We start from the raw sequence: 27,560 nt of genomic DNA on the forward strand, positions 1-27,560 counted from the left end.
GAAAAGGAGCAGAATTTATTCTGTGGAGGTGAGAGTGACAAGATAAGCTCCTCTCTGTGCCATTGTTTCTCTATCATCTTGAATAGGACTTGACATGAGATTTGCTTGTCTGTCATCCCCCAACCAGCATACACACCAGACAACTCTTCTGTAGCTACACTGAGTGACTTGCCCATCACTAGTGAGCCATGCCCTTTGCTCAGGTCACGCCACTGCTCATGCTGTGCCTGGAAAGCCCTCCATCCCTCTTCCCTGTCTAGAACATGGCCACTTAACTTTTGGCTTTTGTTTGTTGGCTTATTTTTTTAGTGAAGACTTTACTTTTTTGAGGTTTATATGTTTATTTTAAAGTCAGAGTGCCAGAGTGGGAGCTCGAGACCAAGAGAGAGAGAGACAGAGATGTTACATCTGCTGATTCACTCCCCAGATGGCCGCAACAGCAAGGGCTGTGCCATGCCAAAGCCAAGAGCCAGGAGCTTCATCTGGGTCTCCCATGTGAGTGCAGGGGCCCAAGCACTTGGGCTGTCTTCCACTGCTTTCCCAGGTGCCTTAACAGAGAACTGGATCAGAAGTGGAGTAGCTGGGACACAAACCAACCCATATGGGATGTCGGAATCATAGGTGGCAGCTTTACCAGCTATGTCACAATGATGGCCCCAAGATTTTAAATTTTTTTAAGAATAGTTTTAGGTTCACAGCAAAATTGGAAAGAAACTGTAACATTATTTATTGCAACTGATGAAGCTGCATTGACGTATCATTGCCATTTGAATTCCAGTCTTCATTGGGTTTACCCTTGGTGTTGTATGTTCTGTGGATTGAGACAAATGAATGATAGATCTCCACCGTTGCAGTATTATGAAGAGAGGCTTCACTTCTCTGAGGATGCTCTCTGCTCTACCTATTCATCCCTCCCCTCTACTTGTTTTGAAAGATCCAACTTAGGACTCGCTGCTTCATGAAAACCTCAGCTTACCTGATATGAAATTATTTGCTTCTTTCTCTGGGTTTCCATTATCTTCAGGTTGAATTATAGCAATTAGGACATCAAATAACCATTGTTATCAGTATCTTCCAGGCCTAGTTAGAAGTCCTTGAAGGCAGAACTGTGCCTCTGTCTTTTTCTATCTTCCATGCTGAAAGCAGGGCTTGGAATGCGGCGTCAGTGCTGGTTGTCAGTTATAGGTTAAGTAAATCCATCAGTAATTCAAAAAAAATCCCATTTTACTCTAAAGTAAGGTAATTTCCATCAGAATCCTGAAATAAATGTTAGCTTTGCTCTGCATAAATAAATCCAGATTGAGGCAGGTAATGTTTTATATTTGAGATTTTATAAATGAGAACTAAATATACACCCAAAAGAAAAAAAAAATCTCCCTTCAATCAAGGCCCAGTGACCAATGGCAAGAAAAAGATACAGTCAGGTGACATTCAGTTGAGTATCTTTACCAGATGACTCCACACACACTTGCAGTCGGAAATCAGAGAGCCAATGCGGAGTCAGAGTCTTGAGCAAACCTATTGTGTTACCAGCCACTTTGATTTCTACGCTTTCCTCAGCATCTGTACAGTTCAGAGTAACATGTACTGTTTAAAAGGTGTTTAGATATAATAAATTAGTCATTTAAAAGTGTAATTAAATGTAACCATATTTCTCGTAGCAAATTGGCTTTTGTAGGCATCTCTTGCTACATAAATCAAGCCTACTGAGAAATCCATTGGCCTTTGACAGACAAATTTTTCAAAGTTTCTAACTTAGAACCAAATTCAATTAAAACAAGACTTTACAACTTCTGTGGAAATCAGGCTTCGAGTAATCAATTTTGGAGGGTTTCAGTTAGGAGCGGCCCTCATGAGACTTACTCAAACACTGGGCTCTAGGCAGCCTTATGGAGGCAGCCAGGAGTTAGTTATAATGAATTTTTAAGTGAATTTTATCTTGGCGAACGATTTTGATTGACAGTAGCATAAAACCCGGTGGTGTGTGTGTGTGTGCGTGCGCACGCGTGTGTGTGTTTTAAGGAAAAGAAATAGCTATTAATGGACACAGCTTCATGTGGTGATCAAAAGAATATAAGCTCCACATCAGCCACTGTGGACCCAAATCCCAGACGTACCACTTACTGGCCTGAGGGGATTCCTCATGTTGATGTTTTGTGAATTGAGTGGAATGCATGCACCTATGCTTAGCAGGATGAGCTCACAGTAGCGCCAAACTGATGTTGCTCTCTCCTCAAAGGGCCACTTGAGTCATCTTGAAAGATTTCTAGTAAGTCTTCCCTTTCTTATAACTGCCAGGGCTGTATGGATGGGCAGAGATTCTGTTTGCCTGTTATGATGTGAACTTAATCATACGGACTCCTGCAGAGCCTTACAAATAAACCAATTATTTCACTATTTCATTATTTCCCAGTCCTTCCTTGAATCTAGATTCAAGAAAAGCCATCTAATATGCATGCTACCCTGTGAGAAGATACCCCAAAGCCATCATTGCTTCAGGATACAAATTTTCTTCATCTCACAGCTAGCACCCATGTCCCCTTAACTTGCAAAAAAAAAAAAAAAAAAATCCTCATTGCATGCATCCATCAACATGGCACATTGCAGAGCATAATATTTGGAGAAAAATGAGGCAAAATGCACTTAACAGAATTACAAGCATATGGTGAGGTTCTCCAACAAGTTATTTATAATCTTGGTTAACCTTGCAATATTATTGCCATTTTCCTAGGTTTTATGTAACAGCATTAAAATTTTGTGCTTACCTTTTAACATAAGGATTATCTTATCTCCTTTTCTTCTATTTAGCCTTGGCTTTTCTCCCTTACTCCCAAATTTCTAGCAGTGTGACCACAGACAAGCAAAGCTCAGAGGTAGTTAATGTTATAGGAATGCTGTTTTCCAGGCTCTAGTGCATAGCAACAGCGCCACCAAGAGGACAAGGTCCCAAGTTTCTAGACCTATTCCATTTCTTTGCTGAACAGCACCTCAGTGTTTTACATGATCATTCCTGGCTGCTGTGTATCCAAAACATAACATATTGGCATTTCAGACTCTATAATTAATAAGTCTTCATTTTTTCTAATCTACAAATTCATTAACTTCTCAGCTTCCTTTGGATGTAATAAGTTTTCATTTTATCCTGAACTGAAAGTAAATAGTTGGAAAAAGGCTGTGGAGAGAACGAATGTACTTACATAAACTATAGAAATGATGCACAAAAACTGATGTTCGGATCAGTGTCTTATCTGTGCTGTCAGAATAAAATACTGGGATGTACAAGTTGTTCTGTGTTTAGTGAATATGAAAGTCACCTCCATGAAATAAACATTCCTTGTTCTCAGAGAACTGTTGTATCTCATGTTCCAAATTTAGCAGTTTGGCAAAACTTACCTTCTTTACTATTAGCTATACAGTCGTATGTCATGAGAGTGAAATCCAATGAGTTAAATTACAGGAAGGAAGTATTCTCATACACTCACTATTATCAGATAAATGTTTAGGACCACTTTTTTTTTTCCTGCCATAAACTAATTTTGCCATATTTGTTCATCAGAAACGCACGTAATCACCACTCTAGGTGAACTCCCAGGCTGATTAAGCATGGAAAACTGGTGGCTAAGAGATTGCCTAGGCTCAAATTCCACCTCTGCTGTTTCCTAGCCAACCTGAATTTCCTCTTCTGTTATATGGTGCTGTTAGTTCTGTCTGTCTCATAAAATTGCTGTGAGGATCAAATGAGATAATTTCTCACAAGAATTAGCACAGAGCAAATGATCAATAAATATGAGTTAATTGGAGCCTGGGCTTAGCAGAGCAGTTAAGGCGCTGGTTAAGACACCCATATCGCCCATCAGAGTAGCTGGGTTTGAATCCCCATCTCTTGACTCCAGTTTCCTGCTAAGACCCTGAAAGACTACAGTAGGCTCAAATAATTCAATTTCTGCTGTGGATGTGGGAGACTTTGAGTTCCTGGCTTCCCACTTCAGCTTATCTAGGGGCCCTTGCAGGCATTTGGTGAGTAAACTAGTAAATGAGCCCTCTCTCTGTGTCTCTCTGTCTCTCTGTCTCTCAAAGAAATGGTTAAACTTGTGTGTTTTATGCTTAGTTTGGTGAAGTGTGAAAAGTCATAGGGAAATAAGATTGGACAGAGGGGCTGTCACTCAATAATAATAAGCTGGGGAAAATTTAGCAAGGCCTTCTTTTCAGATTCTCCTCTGTGACTGTGTCTCCAGAGATAAGGTTGCTTCCTTCTGGGTGTTGGGAGGGCACCTCTCACAGGAGGTTGTAGAACCTGCTTCAGGGTCAAGTCAGAACATCCTCCCTAGATTTTATGAACAACTTCGGGAGGAAGGGAATGAGAAGGTGTTAGTGACCTTCCTGCTTCCACCGTTCCCTCAAATGCCAAATGCTGTGTTTCAGAGTAGTATGTCCTGAACTCTGTCAGTATCCACGTGTGAGTGGGAGCATCCAGCTTCAGCCAGCCAGCCACTCACCTTTCTGTCTACCCATGTCAGAAGCTCCTTTTACTTTGTGAAGTTTCCACTGGTTATATAATTTTTTTAAGATTTACTGTTTTATTTATTTGAAGTCAGAGTTAAAGACAGAGAGAGGAGAGACAAAGAGGGAGAGATTTTCCATCCGCTGCTTCACTGCCCAAATAGCTGCAGCAGCCAGGTCTGGGCCAGGCCAAAGCCGGGAGCTTGGAACTCTGTCCTGGTCCCACATGGGTGCAGGGACCCAAGCACTTAGGCCCTTCTCCACTGCTTTCTCAGGGTGCATTTGCAGGGAGCTAGATTGAAAATGGAACAACCAGGACTCGAACTGTTATCCATATGGGATGCCAGCACTGCAGAATGCAGCTTAACCTACTGCCTCACAGTACCAGCCCCTGTTACTGTTTTCTAACACTTAAATCACTACAAATCTATTGACTGTGTTCTATTTTGCTGCTTGTTTCATTGAATCTCGTATATATATAATGATCTGCTTTTATATATACATATATGTATAATCTATATAGCCTTAAAGTGAGAGACTGAATCATAAAAAAGATGGGATTTTGTAATCATTTCTATTTTCCAAAGGCTAGAGTAAGTCATTTGGAATAGCAGTTTGGAAACAGGTATAAATTGAATTAATGGTATAAAATAAAGAAATAATAATTTGGCTGAATGTAAGGACTATGTTGCTTAGGGAGTATGGAAATAAATAGGCAGAAGTCCATTCACTAGGGGCCTGAGCACAGCTGAAATACTGGCCGAATACCAATGAATCTATTATTGGGAATATTTCTATGCCACTGTGAGTTGGTCTAGAGAACCCATTAGGCTCTTTGCTTGCTAATTTCCTTTTTGCTGTGAAATAATAAAGCCTAAATCATAGAACTAAATTTCACTTGCAAATTGCTGAAAGCCTTATTTCTCTAGTGAGATCAAATATGTCTTATGACATGTTTTTCCTTCTACTGTTCTCCCAGCTGTTGTTTCTTATTACTGAAATGGTGATGCATTGATATTGGTTCAATTACCAAAGTATTTGAACACATTTAAATTCATGGTGTATCGCAGGTAGTCAGACTAAGTGACTTTGATTATCAGGTGAGGTGTTTGATTTAAATTAAAGGAACACTTCCAAGAGATGATTTATAGAGTAACATGGAAGAATTCCCAAGGCCCACATCACTGATATTTTAGGGCCCACAAAAATAAGGACTATGTGGAAAATATGGAACATGGGCTTTCTGTGTACAGGCACCACTGCCATACTGCTCTCCTCTTTTTGGATCAGCACTGTGGGACCACATTATTATGGTTGAGAAAGCCTTAACACCAACCATTGTGTAAAGAAATAACTAAAGGGGCCGGTGCTATGGCATACCGGGTAAAGCCGCCACCTGCAGTGCCTGCATCCCATATGGGTGCCAGTTGGAGTCCCGGCTGCTCCACTTCCTATCCAGCTCTCTGCTAAGGCCTGGGAAAGCAGTACAGGATGGCCCAAGACCTTGGACCCCTGCACCCCCGTGGGAGACTTGGAAGAAGCCCCTGGCTCTTGGCTTCAGATCAGCACAGCTCTGGCCGTTGTGGCCATCTGGGGGGTGAACCAGTGGATAGAAGACCTCTCTCTCTCTCTCTTCCTTCCTTCCTCCCTCCCTCCCTCCCTCCCTCCCTCCCTCCCTCTGCCTCCCTGCAATTCTGCCTTTCAAATAAAATAATTAAATCTTAAGAAAAAAAGAACTAAAGCCCTGTGAATGCCATTCAAGAATGTATACCAGTTTCCAACTAGTAATGAAGTGAGAATGTTAAAAATGATTTTCATATTAAAATTACATTATTGTAGGCCGGCGCCGCGGCTCACTAGGCTAATCCTCCGCCTTGCAGCGCCGGCACACCGGGTTCTAGTCCCGGTTGGGGCGCCGGATTCTGTCCCGGTTGCCCCTCTTCCAGGCCAGCCCTCTGCTGTGGCCAGGGAGTGCAGTGGAGGATGGCCCAAGTGCTTGGGCCCTGCACCCCATGGGAGACCAGGAAAAGCACCTGGCTCCTGGCTCCTGCCATCGGATCAGCGCGGTGCGCCGGCCGCAGCGCGCCGGCCTCGGCGGCCATTGGAGGGTGAACCAACGGCAAAGGAAGACCTTTCTCTCTGTCTCTCTCTCTCTCTCACTGTCCACTCTGCCTGTCAAAAAATAAAAAAATAAAAATAAAAAAAATAAAAAATAAAAAAATTACATTATTGTTAACCGCATAAGAAAAATACTTAGAGCTGATGTTTGGAAAGAGGATTCATATTAGATACAATAGAATTTTACCCCTTTAAAGAACAAAGGAAAAGATCAAGTTCAGTTGGAAACAGGTGTTTAAGGCTACATAGGAAATATTTAAAATAAGCAGTAATTCAAAGGGTTCCTATGGAGGGAAAATTTGAAATTTCACAATATTTTTAGTATTATTAACATTACTTCAGTTCGTGGATTAATGCTTATGGTCATGTTATACATTTGGGGAAAATGACCACCATGACCATGGATTCATATGTGTAATTTTCATAGATGATAATAGAAATTATCCTAGGAAGCTTACTAACAATGAGACATAAATATCTGCTGTATTTCTGAGTCCCTGGGTTATTGCAATGCAGCGTTAGTGCCATGAGATACCTCACTTTGTTTTGCTTTATCTGAAAATATCAGTCAATGCTAATAGCACAAAAATCCCACAGAGAGGAAGATTCTAACACATGAACCTATAAACTCTATCATAAATGGTACTGAGTCCAATGACTGGCTGTTGAAATGTGCTGTTTTTCTTTTTTTTTTTCTTTTTTTTTTTTCCATTCTTATCGCTCTGCCATCTGCTGGATCTCCCAATAAGTCTTTGTTCTGTCAAGAAACCCAGCCCCTTCTAGTTGATGATGTCTTGGGAAACTATTGCAGCAATGAGAGTGCATGTGGAAGTGGTTGTGAGGAACACTGAGCTAATTAAGACCTCACAAATGTTCTGTCTTTCACAGCCTGTCAACCAGGGTCGTCACTATCAGAAAGAAATGAATCCGCCTTCTCCTTCTAACCCCAGGTAAGAACCATTAATATTGTAAATGAATTTTTAAAAGTGATTTAGAAGATTATACATTTTTCTTTGTTCCATGAAGTTATTTCCCAAAACTTCCAGGCAGCTTTGCGCCAGAGTTCTTTTCTTTTGAAGTCTTAGTTCATCCAGTGTTCTTACTCAGTCTGTGGAGCAATAACAACAGTCTCCCTAGATTTAAATTCCACTTTTCACCAACTGCAGGGCTTAGAGCAAGTCATTTAACTCAAAGTAATCGAGGTATAATAACTGCTTCATAGTGTTTTGGGGAGGTTCAAATGAGCTAGTCCATGAAAAATTCTTAGTGGAATTCCTGGCACACGGTCAACTCTCTGTAAGTGTTCATTTACTCATTATTGTTTTGTTTGCAGAAACACTTCATTTTAGTGCATATTAAGATATTTAATATATTTTAGGTGTAAACCTGTGCTTTAAGATTTATTTATTTGAAAGGCAGACTCACAGAGAGTGGGAGAGCCAGAAAGAGAGAGAAAAATCTTCCATTCATTGGTTCATTCCCCCAAATAACTACAATGGCCAGAGCTAGGCCAGACCCAAGTCAGGAGTCTGAAAGTCCACCCAGGTCTCCCCTATGGGTAACAGGGGCCCAAGTACTTGGACCATCTTCTGGTGCTTTCCTAGGGGCATTAGCAGGGAGCTGGATCAGAAGCAGAGCAGCCAGGACTCAAACTGGCACCCATATGGGATGTTGACATTGCAGGCAACAGCTTAACCTGCTACACTATAATATTGGCCCCAGACATACATCTTTTTATATGCTTTGATGCCTTTCACTTTATCAAGTTAGCTTACATGAGTTCGAGTAGGCAGTCTCTTTGTTCATAATTTCAAAAAATTATAATATCCACCGGCGCCGCAGCTCACTAGGCTAATCCTCTGCCTTGCGGCGCCGGCACACCAGGTTCTAGTCCCGGTCAGGGCACCGGATTCTGTCCTGGTTGCCCCTCTTCCAGGCCAGCTCTCTGCTGTGGCCAGGGAGTGCAGTGGAGGATGGCCCAAGTCCTTGGCCCCTGCACCCCATGGGAGACCAGGAGAAGCACCTGGCTCCTGCCATCGGATCAGCGCGGTGCGCCGGCCGCAGTGCACCGGCCGCAGCAGCCATTGGAGGGTGAACCAACAGCAAAGGAAGACCTTTCTCTCTGTCTCTCTCTCTCTCACTGTCCACTCTGCCTGTCAAAAAAAAAATAATAATCTCAAAATTATGTCATTATTTCAAAAAATATCATTGGCTTATGTGCCATTTAGCAATACAGAAAAACATCATATTTTAAGCTTATTAGGAACAAGCAAATCTGAATTTAAATTTGGAAACATATGCTGTATTTTATGTCTATAAAAGCTAGTTTATCCATGTAAGTTACTATCACTTTATTGTACTAGGAATTTATTGAAAAGTCAGTCTCTCTTGAGCTCCGGCCCCAAAGGCTATTACTAAAATGCATCTCATTTTCAAGATGCAGCTCAAGCTATCTAACCTGTATTGTGGATTATCCCATGGAATAGACCAGAACTACTGATAGCACTGTATTGTGACTCTAGGTATTGGTATCTATTACATAGTATCAGAATCCAGTTACATGCAACAAAAAACTTGGCTAATATGAAATGAGGAGAAATAGAAAGGAAGAGAGAAAGGCAAATGGTATTTGTTAAATTAGAATACAGGGCTATATCTTAAACAGTACTTTAAAACATTCGTGGAAGAATGGAATTTTGGTGCAAAACAATTAGAAATCCATGCAGTTTTTTTCATAATGCACATTATCCATGAACTGTTTGAAGACTACCTCCTATGCATGGATTTCACAATATTTACACCAAAATAAACTTACCTTTCAGTTTCATTTTCTACCAGCTTTTTAGATACTCTCAGAACCCACAGAGAGCCAGGACTCAGGAACAGCCTGAAACCAGGATCTCGAAATCCAGCAGGCAGCCACACAGTGTCCTTGCTCCATCTCTCCTTGCTTCCTCCTGTCTGCTCCATTCTTCTCTCTAATCACCAGCCTTCTCAGCTTCCCATACCACATACGGTTGTCTGACAGCTCTTGAGTTTACATATTACAGTTCAAAGTACTTGCCAAAGCTGACAGATTATGTCTGAATCCCCAGTCTCTACTTCCCAAGAGAGAGTGATGGGCCTGACTCGGATCCATCTCTGCTTCTGGTCCAGGCAGGAATGAGCGGTGCACAAGGCCTTGTTGAAACTGATGACTCTCAAGAGCCCACCCAAGTGGTTTACCTAACCTAAAATATTCACAACAGAAGAATAGATGTTCTTTATTAGTGATCTCTTAAAAGTGTTCCTAGCCTATTCACATGATCTGCTCATTCTTTTATTTTACCTAGTAGAGGGAATTGTGCCTCTCATAATAACTTTAATAAGGAGTTCAAAATTGAGATTGGGTCAAGCATTGTGGCACAGTGGGCTAAGCACCAAGTGGGATACCCGTATCCCATTTTTGAGTGCCTCGTAATAGACTTGGCTGCTCTACTTCTGATCTATCTTCCTGCTAATGTGTACCCTGGGAGGCAGCAGGTGATGGCTCAAGAACTTTGGTCTCTGGCACCCACGTGAGAGACTCAGATGGGATTCCTGGCTCCTGGCTTTGGGGAATGAACCAGTAGGTGGAAAGTCTCTCTCTCTCTCTCTCTCTCTCTCTCATTTACACACACACACACAAACACACACACACGCTCACTTGTTTTCAAATTTAAGGGTGTTTTGTTTTTTAAAGATTTATTTATTTATTTGAAAGTCAAAGTTATACAAATAAGAGAAGGAGGCCGGCGCCGTGGCTCAATAGGCTAATGCTCTGCCTTGCAGCACCGGCACACTGGGTTCTAGTCCCGGTCGGGGCACCGGATTCTGTCACGGTTGCCCCTCTTCCAGGCCAGCTCTCTGCTATGACCCAGGAGTGCAGTGGAGGATGGCCCAAGTGCTTGGGCCCTGCAACCCATGGGAGACCAGGAGAAGCACCTGGCTCCTGCCTTCGGATCAGCGCGGTGCGGCCATTGGAGGGTGAACCAACGGCAAAAGGAAGACCTTTCTCTCTGTCTCTCTCTCTCACACTATTCACTTGGCCTGTCAAAAAAAAAAAAGAGAGAAAAAATAAGAGGAGGAGAGAGAGAGAGAGAGAGAGAAATATCTTCCATCCACTGGTTCACTCCCCAGATGGCCACAATGTCTGGAGCTGTGCCAATCCAAAGCCAGGAGCCAGGAGCTTCTTCCAGGTCTCCCATGCGGGTGCAGAGGTCCAAGACCTTGGGCCATTTTCTGCTGCTTTCCTAGTCCATAGCAGAGAGCTGGATAAGAAGTGGAGCAGCTGGCTCTAGAGCTGGTGCGCATATGGGATGCTGGCACTGCAGGTGGCGGCTTTACCCACTATGCCACAGCACCAGCCCCAAGGGGTGTTGTTTTTAAAAGTTGAGATTGGAGAGGCGGGCTTTAGGCACAGCAATTAAAATACCACTCGAGACACCTTCATCTCTTATAATAATACCTGGGTTTGAGTTCCAGCTCCATTTCCTATTACAGTTTCTTGCTGATGTGTACCTAGGAAGCAGTAGATGACGGCTGAAGTCCTTAGGTCCCTGCCAGCCACATGGAAGGGATGGATTGAGTTCCTAGGTCCTGGCTTCAGCTTGGCCCAGCCCTGACTGTTACAGATATTTGAGGAGTGAGTCAGCTGTTAGAGGATTTCTCTCTCTCTCTCTCTTTAAAATAAATTCTATTTTTTGCCATTGAAATTAGAATTTCAATATATATGAAAAAATGTTTTTGCATTCTTAAAATCAGTTGTCTCTTGATAGTAAAGAGCTTATCACTTGCATTCTTGCAGTTCTCCCTGATTTATCTAACAAATAGGTAATTGGAAATTCAACTTTGATCCAAATTCTAACAAAACCAGAATTTTTGGTCTGAAGAAATGAGAATGATAGTAAAAGTGTTAAAAAGTGGAGCCTTTTGTTCCAGTCAAGGAAGAAAAAGAACCTAATTGTCCCAATTTTGCTACTAACCTACTCTGTGGTCTTGGACATTCCTCTTGACTTCGCCAGACCGGTTGCTAATATGAACACCTTCATATTAAAAGAAAGGGTTTGAGTTCCATGCTGTCTGAGATCACATCCAACTTTTTGAATCTATGACTTTTATGAGACTCAAAAAACCAGTCGCACCATGAAAGGGTCATGCTAATTATTTTGCTGTCCTGTGTAGAAAATGTACTTGATAAATATTGTGTGGATGGATGAATGGATGACTAGATATGTGTATGTGGTAGCAGATGACTTTAAATATTTATTTTGTATGTTGATTCCCAAAGTTAGGATATCAAAAAGATGGATTATAAGAAAATTCACTTATGGAACAAGAATGTATCTTATGCAACCATTAGGGAAAATTAGTTTACATTTCTTCATAAAGAAATGAAAAGACGAAACTCTAAATAGAAAAAAATGTCATAAACCCCACTTGCCAGCCGATTTTCCACCAGTTTTCTAGAAAATTATTATGTAGCTGTTCAGAAAACCTGCATATTATATGGTATGGCTCTTGGCTCATGAATCCAGCAGCCTGGAGAATTGACAGGAAGGCATCACTGAGCCATAAATACAGCAGATGATACAATTATGAAATCAGCATATATCATCATATGAAACTGGAAAAAATGACTCATGGAATACACATAATTTAACATAAAATTGAAAGCTGTGATTCTTCTTAAGATCGGTATTTACTAGATTTCTTACACATGCATGCCATGATTTTGTCTTCAAAATACAGAATTTTAAAATTAACCTTTAAAATTAAAGGATACTGATAATTAATATGAACAAATACGAACAAGAAGTTGTAAGTGTCTAGTGCCTACCATCTTGGATAAGCAAGTATCTAACATGAATCCTGGATTGAAAGTGCTGCATATACAGACTTTGAATAATACATAATGAGGAGTTTGTTTCTTGATTTCCCGAACTCAATGTAGTGATCAGAGTAATGCCAACATGGCAGAGATGAGATGGTACGGGCATGCGCATCCACCATGAGGAGAGCCTCATGCTGTCCCGTGGGAAGTGAAGTAGCCATGTGAGCTTCATTGAAATACCTGCATCTGCCTCAGAGACTCAGGAACCTATGATTTTGTTTTTAATTTTATTGAAGGAATACATACTTCTTACATTTTATATACACAGATTTAGGAACATAGTGATTCTTCTCACCCATACTCCCACCCTTCTTCCTCCTCCCTTTCTTATTCTCATTCTTATTTTTTACCTGTGATTTTTAAGTTATGTATCCTCCTGCACACATACGCATACAGAGTCAGCTTTTAGTTAGCATCAGTAATGTAGCAGAACAACCAGAATCCCCAGAGTCTTTCATTTACATTGTAGTCTGGAAAGGCTTTCACTTCTACAGTTTAATTACTTTCTTAGTTGTGTGTGTGCAGAATTTAAAATAAAGATAGTGTTTAGTCGTAGCAGGCAAATCTAGGTTTTGAAGAGTTGGCACCCGAATGAAAATAGCTAAAATTCGGCATATGTTATTATATATTTTTTTCACAGTAAAATTATTCACTTCCACTCACAGGGTCATAGATCGAGGTGGGATGCAAGGGTAACCGTTTTCCTGAAAAGAGTACTATTTAGGAACTGAAACATGTATGGTTCATCTCATCATATTCCCTGGCGTGTCTAGATTTGCAGTAAAGCTACATCCCCATGTATTGTTAGGCATGGAGTAATACTGCCCATTATTTTTTCCCAACACACTGACTGATGCTTAGGCAACATTTAAGATGCTAGGGCTCTTGCCTCTGCATCTACCAACACTGCCTCCCCGGGCTCTGACAGCCTTTATGACAAGGTACGGAAATGGCTAACATAATCTAATACAATTTAGAGGCGTATGGGGTAAGAAGAAACAATTTCACAGTTCATTCATGTTGAGAAATGTTTCTGAGCATGTAAACTTGCCGGCTGCCAAACAGAGCAAAATGCATGCAATGTGCAGCCTCAAGTCATTTATTTTAAAATGCCATCCATTGGTTTGCAGGGTGCAGCACTGCCCCTTGGGCACATCTGTTTATATGTTTATGTAGATTCTTCAGGACAGAGCAAGACATTTTTGCTTGGAAATGGGTTTTATGAAATAAGCTGTAATTATGTTGTGATTGTCATACGGTTGAAGTCGATAAGCACGCTTTCATTTCAAAGGATGATGATCCTTGCTATTTTTACAACTTACTGGATAATTAGGGAGAGAAGAGAATATAGGCAAAGGCTTCCTATGGGTCTGTGTTTATGGAAATAAGTCATATAGAAAATAAGCCCAGAGCGGCCGAGCAGTAATGAATGATATGGTTTTCTCAAGTGTGTGCTTTCTGATGTATTGCTTATCTGTAGTTTTGTTAAATGTCATTGCTGATTGTGTTAGGGCTTGAATCCTTTGTAGCCTTGCCACATGTGTGTGATATAAACATACTTAGAGCTGTAATTATCTGATAAAGCCCCACAGACTTTGACAAATGATGAATAACCACTGCCCGTGATTCTCACTGGCACAGCCGGCCCGCCTGAGGCAGGCTGGCCTGTGATTGGCCTGGCCTCCTAACACACACGCACCACTCTGGACCCGTCACAGCACCGTCGTTTGTCTTTTTTCTCCAATCAGGACTCAACCTGATGAGATTCTCTTCTGTAACTTCAGCTGGTTTTTTGTGTTTTTTTTTTTTTTATCCCCAACACAAAAGAATGAAAACAGTAAAATTAAATACAGAACTTGCATTTGATGTCCCTCTTCAACCAATTCCGTTTGGATCTTTCTAAAACAAGGGGAATTTTTCACAAATATTCTTCCTTCAGATCAAGACGTGCAGATTTCCCAATTAACTAAGCAGGTGTTTTGTTTCCCTAAATGTAGTGTTTTGTTGTTTCCTGCTATTTGGATTTTTGCATTAGATCTTAATGATTTGTTTATAACACTGGAGGCATTGGTTTTTGTTTTTCTCGTTTCTCTTGCTAGCTCTAACCAGGAAGGAATACCAGTACCTTTCAACTCATGATCCCATTCCCACCAGTTTCCACCTGCTGGCTTGAAGGCCCTGATTGTTCATATTCACAATCCGTGGTTCTGGATCAAAGCTCTTTGATTGAAGACCCCTCCCGCTGTTCTCCAAGTTCCCAAGAGCAGGGTGGCCTCTCTCTCTCTCTCTCTCTCTCTCTCTCTCTCTCTCTCTCTCTCCCTCTCCCCCTCCCCCTCTCCCCCTCTCCCTCTCTCTCTCCCTCTCTCTCTCCCTCTCTCTCTCCCTCCCTCTACCACCCTCTCCTCCCCCATACCTCTCCCTCTTCCTCTCCTTCCTCTCCCAACCTCCTCATAGTTCAGCACCTGCCTGGCAAGGGTAGAAGTCCAATTAGCTTTTGACCAAGTAAGAAATGGAAGGAGGTAGTAACAGTACCCCCACCAAGACACAATGGGAAATGAAAATATTTATTCTGTTAATTAATTACTAATTTAGAATGTTTGCCTCTGTTCTTTCTGGGGGAGAAAGGGTACAGGGCCAGAGAAAGTGCAGCCTGAGGCCCAGGGGAAGGGCATGGCCCTGAAAAGTGGAAGACACTTAACAGCTGCTGTTACGTGGCCACAGCTAGATGCATCCTCATGCTCACTGTCTCATGCTCAATTTTGCAATCCAGTGCAGATGAGCTTCCCCTGTTGTTTAGCCAAGGAACCCACTGCTGCATGAAATGTTGCAGCTCATACCTTGAGCAGCACTCAGTGAGTACTTTGGAAATACCTGCAATCGGGGTGTGAACTCAGCCTTGCACAGGAGAAAGCACAGCCTTCGCAGCCCTGGGCCCACGCACAGACTCTGCTTCTCTTGGCAGTGGTTACTTTTTCCCTGTGCTTGTGTTTGTTTCTCCTGTTAATGAAAACCATTACATTTTGAAATTGATTAAAGTTAAAACATGTAATTTTTCACTCTAGCAATATGTTATGTTTACCAGCGTTTACAGCTTCATATTATGCTGTTCATTACTGCATAAAAACCCACTTAGTATAATAAATTCCTTACAAGTCAAATGTCCAGCCTGTTCAAAATGACTTTAAGGTGAAAAGGCAAACAACTTTTAACTGGTTTGATTGAATTAACACTCACATTATTGTTCTATTGACTCTTTCTTGTCCATTGATTTTTAAAAGCCTTTAGCTCCCTGGCCATCCATTAAGACAAATCAGATGCAATCTGGTGCTCGAAAATTCCGGTTGAGTAGTGGGTGTTTGCATGGGGAAAAAAGTGTCCTGTGTTCTGAAACAGGAGAGTTGGAAGTCAGTTTCTCATATTTTGTTGTAAACAGCTCCTTTGCATTTGACTTTAGAGGTGAACAACAATAACTTTTGAATTGTGTGGACACTTGGACTGTAGTGGCCATGCCAGATGGTGATTTGTAGATGATCTATGTCATTGTCTCTGATTTAAGATGAAAAGTAAGCAAGCTAGCATTTTACATAACTCATATTTTTAAGCCTGAATTCTCTTTACTTGTAGAATAGACTAATAAACAAAATGTATCAAAGTAAGAAAGGAAAAGATTTTCTGTTGAGTTAGTAGTGAAGAGCTTTTAAATAATAGAACCACTGTTTATCAAAATAATCGTAAAAAGAGACCTAAGATCTGGCCTAGTTTGAGGTCAATTAACATCATGATGAAAAGGAAAGATCCAGGGGCAGGCATTTGGCACAGCAATTAAGACTAGAGTGCCCAGGTTCACTAGACTGGAGTGCCCAGGTTCAAGTCCCAGCTCTGTTTCCAATTTCAGCTTCCTGCAAATGTGCATCCTGGGAGGCAGCAGATAATGGGCCCATTGCTTCAGTCCCTGCCACCCACATAGGAGATCCAGATTGAGTGCCTGGCTCATGGCTTCATCCTGGCACAGCCCCAGCTGTACAGGCATTTGAGGAATGAACCCTCAGATGCAAAATCTCTTTGCCTGTCTCTGTGCCTTTCAAATAAATAAAAATAAATAAATGTTTTTAAAAACTGAAAGTTTCAGCTTAAATAAAATCACAGTGTTGGGGCCAGCATTGTAGCATAATGGATTGGGCTGCCACCTACAATGCCAGCATCCCATATGGGCACCAGTTGGAGTCCCAGCTGCTTCACTTCTGATCCAGCTCCATGATGATGTGCCTGGGAAAGCAGCAGAGGATGGCCCAACTCCTTGGGCCCCTGCCACCCTTGTGGGAGACCCGGGTGAAGCTCCTGGCTCTTGACTTCAGGCTGGCCCAGCCCCAGCTGTTTTGGGAGTGCTCTTAGCAGATAAAAGAGTTTCTCTCTCTCTCTCTACCTGTCTCTTCTTTCTCTCTACCTGTCTCTCTCTCTGGTTCTGCCTTTCAAATAAATAAAAATAAATATTTTTTAAAAATCACAGCATTGCTTTTAGTTTAGCAGTGATATTTATGTTAATGAAGCTTCTTGTGAGAAAAGAAGAGTTTGTTTTAAATTATCTTTTTCTTTACACCTAAGTGGGGCTTGAGGGTGGGGAATGAGAATCCATTCATTAGCCACAGTCATTGAAAAAAAATTCCATTCTGTTCAGTGCTTTGACCTGATGAAGGATGCACTTACTTTGTCTTTCACCATATGCCTTCTTCTGGTCTCTTTAACACTTACTGAAACCTGAAATTTACTTCATTTTGGAAACACTATTAATTCACATGAGAAGTCCAGAAAAGGTTTTGTTTCTCTGCAGGAATAATGGAAAAATAAGTGGGGGCCGATGCTGTGGTGCAGTGTGTTAAAGCCCTGGCCTGCAGCACCGGCTTCCCATTTGGGCAACAGTTCAAGTCCCAGATGCTGCACTTCCGATCCAGCCCTCACTCTCCCCCACCCCCCACTAATTCGTCTCAGAAAACAGTGGAAGAAGCGCCTGGCTTCAGATCAGCTCAGCTGCAGCTGTTTCATCTATTTAGGGGGTGAACCAGCAGATAGAAGGCATCTCTCTCTTACCTCTCTCTATAACTCTTTCAAATAAATAAAATAAATAATTTTTTAAAAAATAATGGAAGAAGTGAGAAACAAAAACACCCACCCAAGCAACATCCTTTAAATTTGCTTGTGAATTTCTAAATTTCAATGCTAGCAAAAAAGAAAGTTGCAGCAAGGCATACAGTAAATGAAGATATTATGTATTAGGGAAGGAATGAATCTGTCATTTTGACGGATTGTGAGGCGAAGAGCAGATTAACAGATTACTCATAGTCAGAAGGCAGCTTGGTGTGAAAAATGTGCAGGAAATGATAAGTGCGGGTTTGTGCTGATTTAATGATATTTTTAAACTACAATAACACTCCGGTAGTATAATATAATAAAGCACTTGGCTTGCATTTTTAAATCATCAACATATTTCTAGTGTGACCTTAAAAACATTTTGGGCCATTCTCTATTAAAATATGTAGCTTTCAAATTAGAAAAAGGTACCATCTTAAATACTGCAGCAAAGCTGATACAGGAAGTGTCGCTGGCGTTTAAAATCAGTTCTTTCCTAAACTGGCGTTTATAGTACAAATTTTAATCATGTTTTAAGCATACTGATACCACTTGTACATTTTCTTCAAGCATGTAAATCACTTATCACAAGAAATGGTTGTCTTTCAACAGCCATTTCCAGTGAAATGCTTCCAAGAGGCTACTGGTTTGTCTCCAGGTTTTCAGTATCAGTTTTTAGTCTTGTAGTTGAGATCATGGAGTATTTATGAAAAAAGCTACTGTGTTTTCACACAGATAGTGTTTAAAAGCAATTCAAATCTTGAGTACTCAGTCATAGCAAGAGATAAGATGAATTGCTTGTTTTATTTTGTAGTATTTCAAATATCTACTTGAAAGCAAAACATTTTAAAAGGTTTATATTTCCATATAAATAAAACTGAGATTTGAATAGCAATGCACACTTTGTTAATTTGACAATGATAGACTTGCATTACCGTGAATTTTCAGAATAGATTTCTGTGATGCACTTAAATAGTTTTTATTTAGCATCTTAACATTCAAAACCTAATGTAAGATTTGAGTTGTTTCATATTATCTTCTCTCATTCCATACTATCTGCTCTCAGCTCATCACCATGCTTTACATAATTAGGTACGATGAAACTTGTTACAGAGTGAAATATGATGTATGCTGTCTAAACACTTGTGTCTCCCCCAAGTGCCAATAATTACACTAATATAGCATATCCAGGGCTTGAATTTCAGACATCATTATGGTTCAAATTATAGTTTTATGTATACAGTGAAGACTTTTACCAAAATTTAGCATGTTTTCACATTTCTTCTCTTGTAATAGTAATACTCTCAACCTGGGATAAAAAAACTACTATAAAAAAGTAGTCAGTATTCTTGGTAGGAACCCTGACATGTATATAGCAAAGGTTGTATGCATGTTTTCTGGAATCCTTGAATATTTATTGTCTGCCATAGTTACTAACACCGGTGGCCAAATATCTCCACCTCTCCAGATTCCAAGCTCATGGTTGGATTTCACTTTCAGGTTTGGCTGAAGCCAACTATCTCACCTGGTTCTAGCCAATGAATTAGGAACAAAATGGCCAGTATTATTATGTGGCTGGATTAAGTAAAACTGGTATGAAACTCTCCAAATATTCTTTTCCTCTGACGCTGGGACAAGAAACATTCAGGATGGTCGTGATTCTGCCATCCTGGTCACTGAAGGTCAGTGATTAATCGAGTCCCCTGCTGATCTGTTACGGACACTTACCATGAACAAAAAATGAACTTTTGTTGTTTTTGAGCACTGAGATTTCAGGGGTTATTTGTTAACAAGCATAGCCCATGCTTTTTCATACTGACATAGTTACTTACTGTGGTACCAAATATGTTCTGTCACTGAAAGTATAGCATTGCATCTATTTTCATACTTAAGGTTAGAAATTGCTTAGAACTTTGAGCTCAGTATACAGTTTGTTGGCATAAATACATGGTTTGTACTGATCAACAGCCAATGTTTAGTAATATGATGAATCTAAATTATTTTAGTTAACAAACAATCCAATGCTTTCATATGGGGCATCTCAAAAAGTTCATGGAAAAGTAAAATTAAAAGGTAAGTTGATTTTGGTACAAAATGTTTTGAGATCCATATATTTTTTTCATGATGTTCATTCTCTAAGAACTCTTTGAAAACCTCTTTTATGTTTTATGAATGATAATTTGGTCACTCATGTATTACTCATGGAATGTTAAGATTACATTAGCTAGCTAGCTATGTACAGCTAGCTATCCCCTGTCCTTTGTCTGTGGCCAACATTGCTGATGGATCACAGTCCTTTTGCCTACATAGGACCAATCTAAATTTAGTCCTTCTTGGTAATATAATCCATGCAATATTCCCTATCAGAATTACCATGTGATTTTGTTATGGTTAGATAATAATCTGAATGTCCCCGATAGGCCCATGAATTGAAGGCTTGGTCCCCAAAGTCTTATGTTCATCATTGATGAATTAATGTTCACAGCCAATGGTTTGAAGATAGAGAGTTGATATAGTAGGTGTGTAGGAGGTGGACCCCAATGGAAGGTCTTCAGGTCACTGGGGACATATCCTCAGAAGCTAGTTCTTGTTAGAGAGTTGATTATTAAGGCCAGGTTGGGCCTAGCTTGCGTCGCTCGCTCGCTCACTCACTCGCTCTCCTTTGCTTTCTCTGTTCACTGTGTGACCATCCCTCCACCATTCTCATAACCTAACCAGATGCTTAAACCAAAGGGCCACTTCATCTTGGACTGTGAACCTCCAAAACTGGGAGCCAAAACAAACCTTCTTCCTTTTCTAAGTAGCTCTTTTCAGGATACCTTTCAGGTACTTTAGTTATAGTGCTTTTGAAAAGCTGACCAATACAGATTTATATGCTATTTGTATTCTTTGAGCTAGAATTTCCATTATTTATTTAATGAACCAGGTTTTCAAATGAAATCTATTCCTAGACCTACATGACAATCCCTAGTCTTGGAGTTAACATTTTACTTACATCTACTCTAAAAGTCATCTGCCCTCTGCAGCACCAACAAGAAACCTGGTCTGCTCCTCCCTCACCCTGTCTACCTCAGTTTTTCCCATTCCCTGTGATCAAAATCTTACAACATTAAGTGACAAGCATGATATATTATTAAGTTAATTAATATGATTTCTGCCTCTAGCAATGGCAGACTTGGTTGTTTCACACTAACTTTCCCTCTGAGAACAACCAGAAAAGCTAAACAAAATGTGAAAATCATCTGAGTGATGTCTTTGGAGAGCTTCCAAAGCAATGAAGATTTATGAGGCCTCCATCAAGGAGAGGCAGCCAGGCACACTGTGCGACTTCTTTCAAGAGAAAAGCCAGTTTGAGAGCACAGCTGAGGGACTGAGCTGCTGATCACAGCCTTCAGTGCCTTATGAGCTTGGCAGACAAAAATTGGAAGTAAGGCCGATGAAATGGGGCCATTGTAAGTTCCAAAATACTACACCTTGAGTAAAAGAGCAAACCAGAAATAGACTGGCTCTCTGGAGGATTAAAGACACATTTTTTTAATTTTTATATTTAATTTGCACTTATTTAAAAGAAAAACAGAAAGAGGTCTTCAGTTTGCTGGATCACTCTCCAAATTATCATCCCAGCCAGTGTAGACTAGGCCTCAGCCAGGAGCCCAGAACTCAATCTGGGTTTCTCATGTGTCACCAGGTTCTTGAGTCATCACCTGCTGCATCCCATGATGCACATTAGCAGGAAGCTAGAATCAGAAGCTCAGCTCAGACTCCACCCAGGCACAGTAATATGGGGTGGGGTGGGGGTGTCCCAACTGGCGTCTTAATTGCTGCACCAAACTCCCATCCTTGAATTCACATCTTTAAAAAAAATGATGTATTTACTTATTTTGAAAGTCAGAATTAGAGAGATGAAGAGAGAGATTTTCCATCGGCTGGTTCACTTCCTAGATGGCTGCCAGTCAGCTCTGGGCCAGGCAGAAGCCAAGAATTTCTTCCAGGTCTCGCACATGGGTAACTTGAGCTATCCTCCACTGCTTTTTCCAGGCCATTAGCAGGGAGCTGGATGGGGAGTAGAGCAATCACTAGACCTAGCAACAAACTAGACCTGTATGGAATGCCAGCCTTGCAGGTGGCAGCTTCACTTGCTATGCCACAGCCCCGGCCCCTGAAGACACATCTTGAGACACATCTTGCTTAGATTAGGACACTCTTACCTGACCCACATGGCCTGCTGGAAGCAAAGAAATCCCACGTGGAGGAGAATAAGCCACTTATGTAATTTTTAATTTTCTAGCAGCCACCTTTAAAAAGTGAAGCACTAATGGGGCCGGCACTGTGGCACAGCGGGTTAACGCCCCCTCCTGAAGCGCCAGCATCCCATATGGGTGCCGGTTCGAGACCCGGCTGCTCCACTTCCCATCCAGCTCTCTGCCATGGCCTGGGAAAGCAGTAGAAGATGGCCCAAGTCCTTGGGCCCCTGCACCCACATTGGAGACCGGGAAGAAGCTCCTGGCTCCTGGCTTCAGATTGGCACAGCTCCGGCGGTTGCGGCCAGTTGGAGAGTGAACCATTGGATGGAAGACCTCTCTCTCTCTCTCCCTCTCCTCCTGATCCAAAGCCAGGAGCCAGGTGCCTCTCCTGGTCTCCCATGGGGTGCAGGGCCCAAGCACTTGGGCCATCCTCCACTGCACTCCCTGGCCACAGCAGAGAGCTGGCCTGGAAGAGGGGCAACCGGGACAGAATCCGGCGCCCCGACTGGGACTAGAACCCGGTGTGCCAGCGCCGCTAAGTGGATGATTAGCCTATTGAGCCGCGGCACCGGTGATAAAATTAGTCTTAATAATTTATTTTATTTTACCCGTAATAGCATCATGTAATAGTAGCATGCAGTTGTTGAAAGAAAAAGCTCTTCCTCTACCAAGTTAGGTTTGAGTGATCAGGGTCTGCAGCTTAATTGAATAGGTTAACAGAAGAGATGGTTTATTACACATGCATGTAAGGGCATTTTTAAGGAGTGGTTCTCCTGTCAGCCAGAGTAAGGGTTGATACATCGGCTTAATAAGGGGATGGAGGTGGGAGTAGGGCTTCAGTGGGAAAGGATGGAAGCCTCTGGTAAGGATTGTTTACCCAGTTTCTTGGAATGTATGGGTGCTAAAGCTGCCTCTAGTTGCCTCCCTAACTGAGAACTTGTTGGGGGGAGGGGTAAGTAGACAGGGAAATGCTGAGGGGACAGTGGCTAACTCTCAGAAGATGCTGCTTTAGGCAAGATATAGGAAATTCAGATAAGGTTTTTCTCTGCATCTGTTATCTGTCTACATGCTTTCAATTTAAAATAGTCTGCTGTTTTAGTGCTTTGTTGGTCCTTTCATAACAACATAAAATATTGTTAATGAGATATTTAACATTCTTTCTTTCATATTAAGTCCTTTGAATCCAGGGTATGTTCTAAACTCGCAGCCCATCTCAATTCAGACTACCCCCATTTCAAGTGCTCAGTAGCTCCTGTGGCTAGTGACTTACCATATTGGACAATGCAGTTCTAGAAGATAACATTGAAGAATAGCTTCATGACCTTGGGGTAGGAACAGATTTCTGAAACAGGTCTAAAATATCACTAACCATAAAGGAAAGTAGTAGTAAATTGAACTGTTAAAGTAGAAACTATTAAAGGAAACCACTAAGAAGGTAAAAAGGCACAACACAGATTGGAAGGAGAAATTTGCAACACAAGAAAGGCTCATCCAGAATATATAAGAAACAACAAACCAGTGAGAAAAAGGAGGCATCCCAAAAGAGAGTAAAAATTGCCAAGAGACTTGAACAGGTATTTCACAAAATATCCAAATGGCCAAATGGTCAGTAAATATATGGAAATATAATGGTACTTCGAAAAGTTTGAGGAGAAAAAATGGAATTAAAAGATAAGTTTATTTTATTATAAATTTATTTTAAATCTATGCAGTTATAATATATACCTTCCCAGTAGAAAGAGCAGGGCCATCAAAGAAGGAGGTACCTTTCTCTGAAGGGAGGAGAGAACTTCCACTTTGACTATGACCTTGTCTGAATAAGATCTAAGTCAGTGAACTCAAAAGGCTTCCATAGCCTTGGCAACTCATGACTAGAGCCTAGGGAGATTACTGACGCCAGAAACAAGAATGTCAAATTGTTAAGTCAACAACAGGAGTCACTGTGCACTTACTCCTCATGTAGGATCTCTGTCCTTAATGTGTTGTCCAATGTGAATTAATGCTATAACTATTACTGAAACAGTATTTTACACTTTATGTTCTTTGTGGGTGCAAACTGATGAAATCTTTACTTAATATATACTAAATTGGTCTTCTGTATACAAAGATAATTGAAAATGAATCTTGATGTGAAAGGAATGGGAGAGGGAGTGGGAGATGGGAGGGGTGCGAGTGGGAGGGAAGTTATGGGGCAGAGGGAAAGCCATTGTAATCCATAAACTGTACTTTGGAAATTTATATTTACTAAATAAAAGTTAAAATAAAAAAAGAAAAGAAAAAGAAAAAATAATAATATATACTTTCCATGAACTCTTTGAAATACCCTTGTGTGCACCAACCCCTGAAACATCAGAGAAATGGGAAGTACACATACACTGTGAAGCAACAAGAACACTCACACTGTGCTGGTGGAAGAATAAATGATACAGCTACTTTGAGAAACTGTTTAGCTGGCATCTCCACAACTAAACATACCGTATCTTTTCTCCTTAACAATTCCCTTCCTATATATACAAGCAGTAGGATGTACATATGTGCATCCAAAGTCATACATAAACTGATAATCCATTCCAATCCCCAGAATTGACACAGATTAAAGTGAAAGCATATGAGCTACAGAAGATAGAGACGGACATCTGATCCAAACTTCCTTTATCTGATTAAAATAGAGCCTTCCAAAATACACCTGCCATTAACTCTCCTTGAAGGGAATTTCCTATAAATTCAACTACCATGGAGACAGACTACCCCATTGTCATTGGCATCTTAAAAAGCCCAATGGAACTTTCCATACTTTCCTACTGAAGACCTTAATTACCCCCCCACCCACTCCCAACCTTAGTTAAGCTGGTATATAAACCTTTATGTCTAGCTGTTCAGTGCGTTACTGATTACTGTCTTTTCTCCTGTCACTTTTTGTATTGTCAGTTGACTTGCAAACCCCTAACCACCAGACCTAAGTTAGATGAGGAAAAAGCTTTTCTTCCCCACATGAACATACGCCGTGACAGCTTAAAACTGGAACCACCCTATTCTCCTTTGGGATTATAGAGAATAAGTAAATTGTGTGGTATTCAAACACAAATTCAAGTGTATTTTACACTTAAAAACACAGATGTATTTTACAAATGTAATAGGGATGGAGAAAAGGTAGACAAGTGAGAAATAACTGTTGTTTAATTCCATTCATGTAAAAACAGACAAACTGGTGTGTAGTGTTGCTAGTCACCAATCTGGGTCCTCTCTGGAGAGAAGGATGTATAGTGTGACCAGGAGAAGGAGGAAGGAAGTAGCTATCTCTTGAACTGGGTTGTGGTCCCAGTTTACTTTGGGACCATTCATTAAGCTGTACTTATTTCTGTGTATGGCATCCGTTGATAAGAGCATATCTATAAGAATCATTAGTGTAATTCTTAGTCTACTATAGTCAGCTCACTTTTTCTGGCATTTTGATGTTTATGGTGCTTTCTGTGTTTTTACCACTGAGCTTGTAAGCTTTCTGTAGAATGAGGGCCATATTTAAGTTGAATAGCAGTTGGAGCACAGCTTGAGTAATTATCAAAATGGTGGTAGCTTGGCGACTTGAAAGAATTATTGCCTTCTCTGGCAAGCCCAGTTTACTCACAAGAATCTCCTATGCAACAAAAGAGTTTTGATTATTTCCTCCCCATTTTTTAAAAATAGTGTTTAGCGGTCGTATCTATTCAAAAGTCCGTTGATCACCCACATCAGCAATTCTATCACAATATTTTTCATTAACTGAAATGTTACAATTAACACACCCTGCAACTGCTAGGGAATAAATCTAGTCAACTAAATATCCTGTCAGATTTCTCCAGTTCTTTATTTTCTTGTGCAACCAGCCAACACTGGGGGAAAATTAAATTGTCATTCACCCCCACAGAGCCTTCTTTTTAGCATATCATTGTTTTATTTGACTACTGAGCATAAAGGTTTAACCAAACTTTGAAAAGAAAATGGAAATCAGTACACACATATGGTATCTGATAATGTGACACACTTAATGATGAAAATGATACCCTGTAGTTACTCTTTACAAAAGCTCAGAGAGCTAAATTAAAGCATTAAATTAAACCCCACCTACTCTTTCTGCACCATTAAGTCCCATCATTCCTCAGAAAGGTTTAAATGATTTCATTTTATATTCTAATTTTAAGGTAGTTATTGTCTAAAGTTAGAAAAAGCTGTAAAGTTTTTTGCTCTGGATTTGTTCATGAATTAGTTGCAAAGTACTTAAAATATACATATTTATAACTCTTTGAAATGTGTTATCTAAAGTTACTTGAAAGTGAATCTTTTCCTTCAGTTCCGAGTAATAATAACTGCTAACACTATCACTGTATGGTGATGTTGCTGTATGGTACTGTGTGTGGAGAGATTGCATATGTGTTCTATTACTTTACTTAATCCCAGCTATAGTCCTATGTGGTCAATTCTATCATTTCCATAAACCAGATGAAGAAACAGAGGAGCAGAGTTCAGCCCAAAGTTTGCAAGACTAAAAGGAAATTTAAAATGAGATCAAAAACTGTGCAAGCTGGAGTGGGCGTTTAGCCTAGCAGTTAAGATACCAGTTAAGACATCCGTGCCCGACAACAGAGTACCTTAGTTTGAAACCTAGATCCAGCTTCCTGCTGATGCAGACCCTAGGGAGCAGCAGTGATGGCTCAAGCCATTGGATTCCTGCCACCCACATAGGAGACCTCGCCTGGGTTTCCACTACCTGGCATTGGCCTGGCTCAGTCCTGGTCATTGCAAGCATTTAGGGAGTAGGCCAGCAGATGGAAATTCTCTATATATCTCCCTATCTCCCTTACTCTCAAATAAGTGTATATATTTTTTCTCTCATATCAGTATTTATTTATATTTTCTGTATTCATATATAATATATATTTCTCTCAAATATGTGTCTATATATTATTTATGTATGTATGTATGTATATTTCTGTTGTGGTGGTAGTCATTGCTGTTGCTATAATCCTGCCCTAGCGACTTGTTTAGCCAGGCGTGCAGCATGGGACTATATTAATGTCTTATTTTGTGATCAACCAAGGCTTGTTGGATTTAGGAAATCCATGTTAGAAATTGAAGTAGTCAACCTAAAGTCATGGAATTTTTCTCTTTGATTCCCAGTTGCCTCCCCATGAGTGCTTAGCCAAGTGCTTATCAGTTGATCTATTCTTCTACATAGTTGTCATACTCATGAGTTTGTTTTGTTTTTTTCTATGTTTTTCTATGTCTCAGTCATGGTTCCTGACCAGTTAACAAATGTCACCATGTTGACTGCCTGAGAGATGTGACAGTTGAGAAATACTGTTGACCTGACCATTTAAGGCAGGTTGTGCCTACCTGATCAGTTGCTAAGCACTTGAGACAGGCTGCTTTGTGGTGTGTTTTGGTATGATTCCAGAGCCTAATTTCTCATATGGTTCTGTGAGTATGGACCCATTGTATTCCCTATCAATCTTTTCATTTTCTTGGGGCAGTGTCTTGTCTCATCAGCAGATGGCAGGGTTCACCATCAGTAAGGAATATCTGGTTCCTTATTCCCACAGGGGCTCTTCTTAACTGTGTATTAACCCTTCTAATGTCTCACAGTATCATGGTGAGGGTGTGTGCACATGGCCAGACAGGAAGCCAGA

At 40.8% G+C, this 27,560-nt stretch overlaps 1 protein-coding gene across 10 annotated transcripts in view; it reads left to right on the forward strand.

Annotated features, from left to right (window-relative positions):
- CFAP20DC (CFAP20 domain containing) overlaps positions 1-27,560 on the forward strand; it is a 277,464-nt gene that overhangs the window by 210,544 nt on the left and 39,360 nt on the right. For 9 of the 10 annotated variants that reach the window (XR_016214759.1, XR_011379498.2, XM_008260862.5 and 6 more), the window contains one exon: positions 7,507-7,568. Coding sequence is in view for 8 of the 10 variants with exons in the window: in XM_008260862.5 (XP_008259084.4) it covers positions 7,507-7,568 (62 nt within the window). In the remaining 2 variants the exon portion in view is untranslated. Of the gene's footprint in view, positions 1-7,506; positions 7,569-16,424; positions 16,539-27,560 lie in introns of those variants that run through there. The other variant, XM_089306007.1, reaches the window with a different exon arrangement.

This window comes from Oryctolagus cuniculus, chromosome 10 (genome assembly GCF_051225735.1).
Source record: "Oryctolagus cuniculus isolate XC-2025 breed Fujian yellow rabbit chromosome 10, ASM5122573v1, whole genome shotgun sequence".
NCBI classification, from domain to species: domain Eukaryota; kingdom Metazoa; phylum Chordata; class Mammalia; order Lagomorpha; family Leporidae; genus Oryctolagus; species Oryctolagus cuniculus.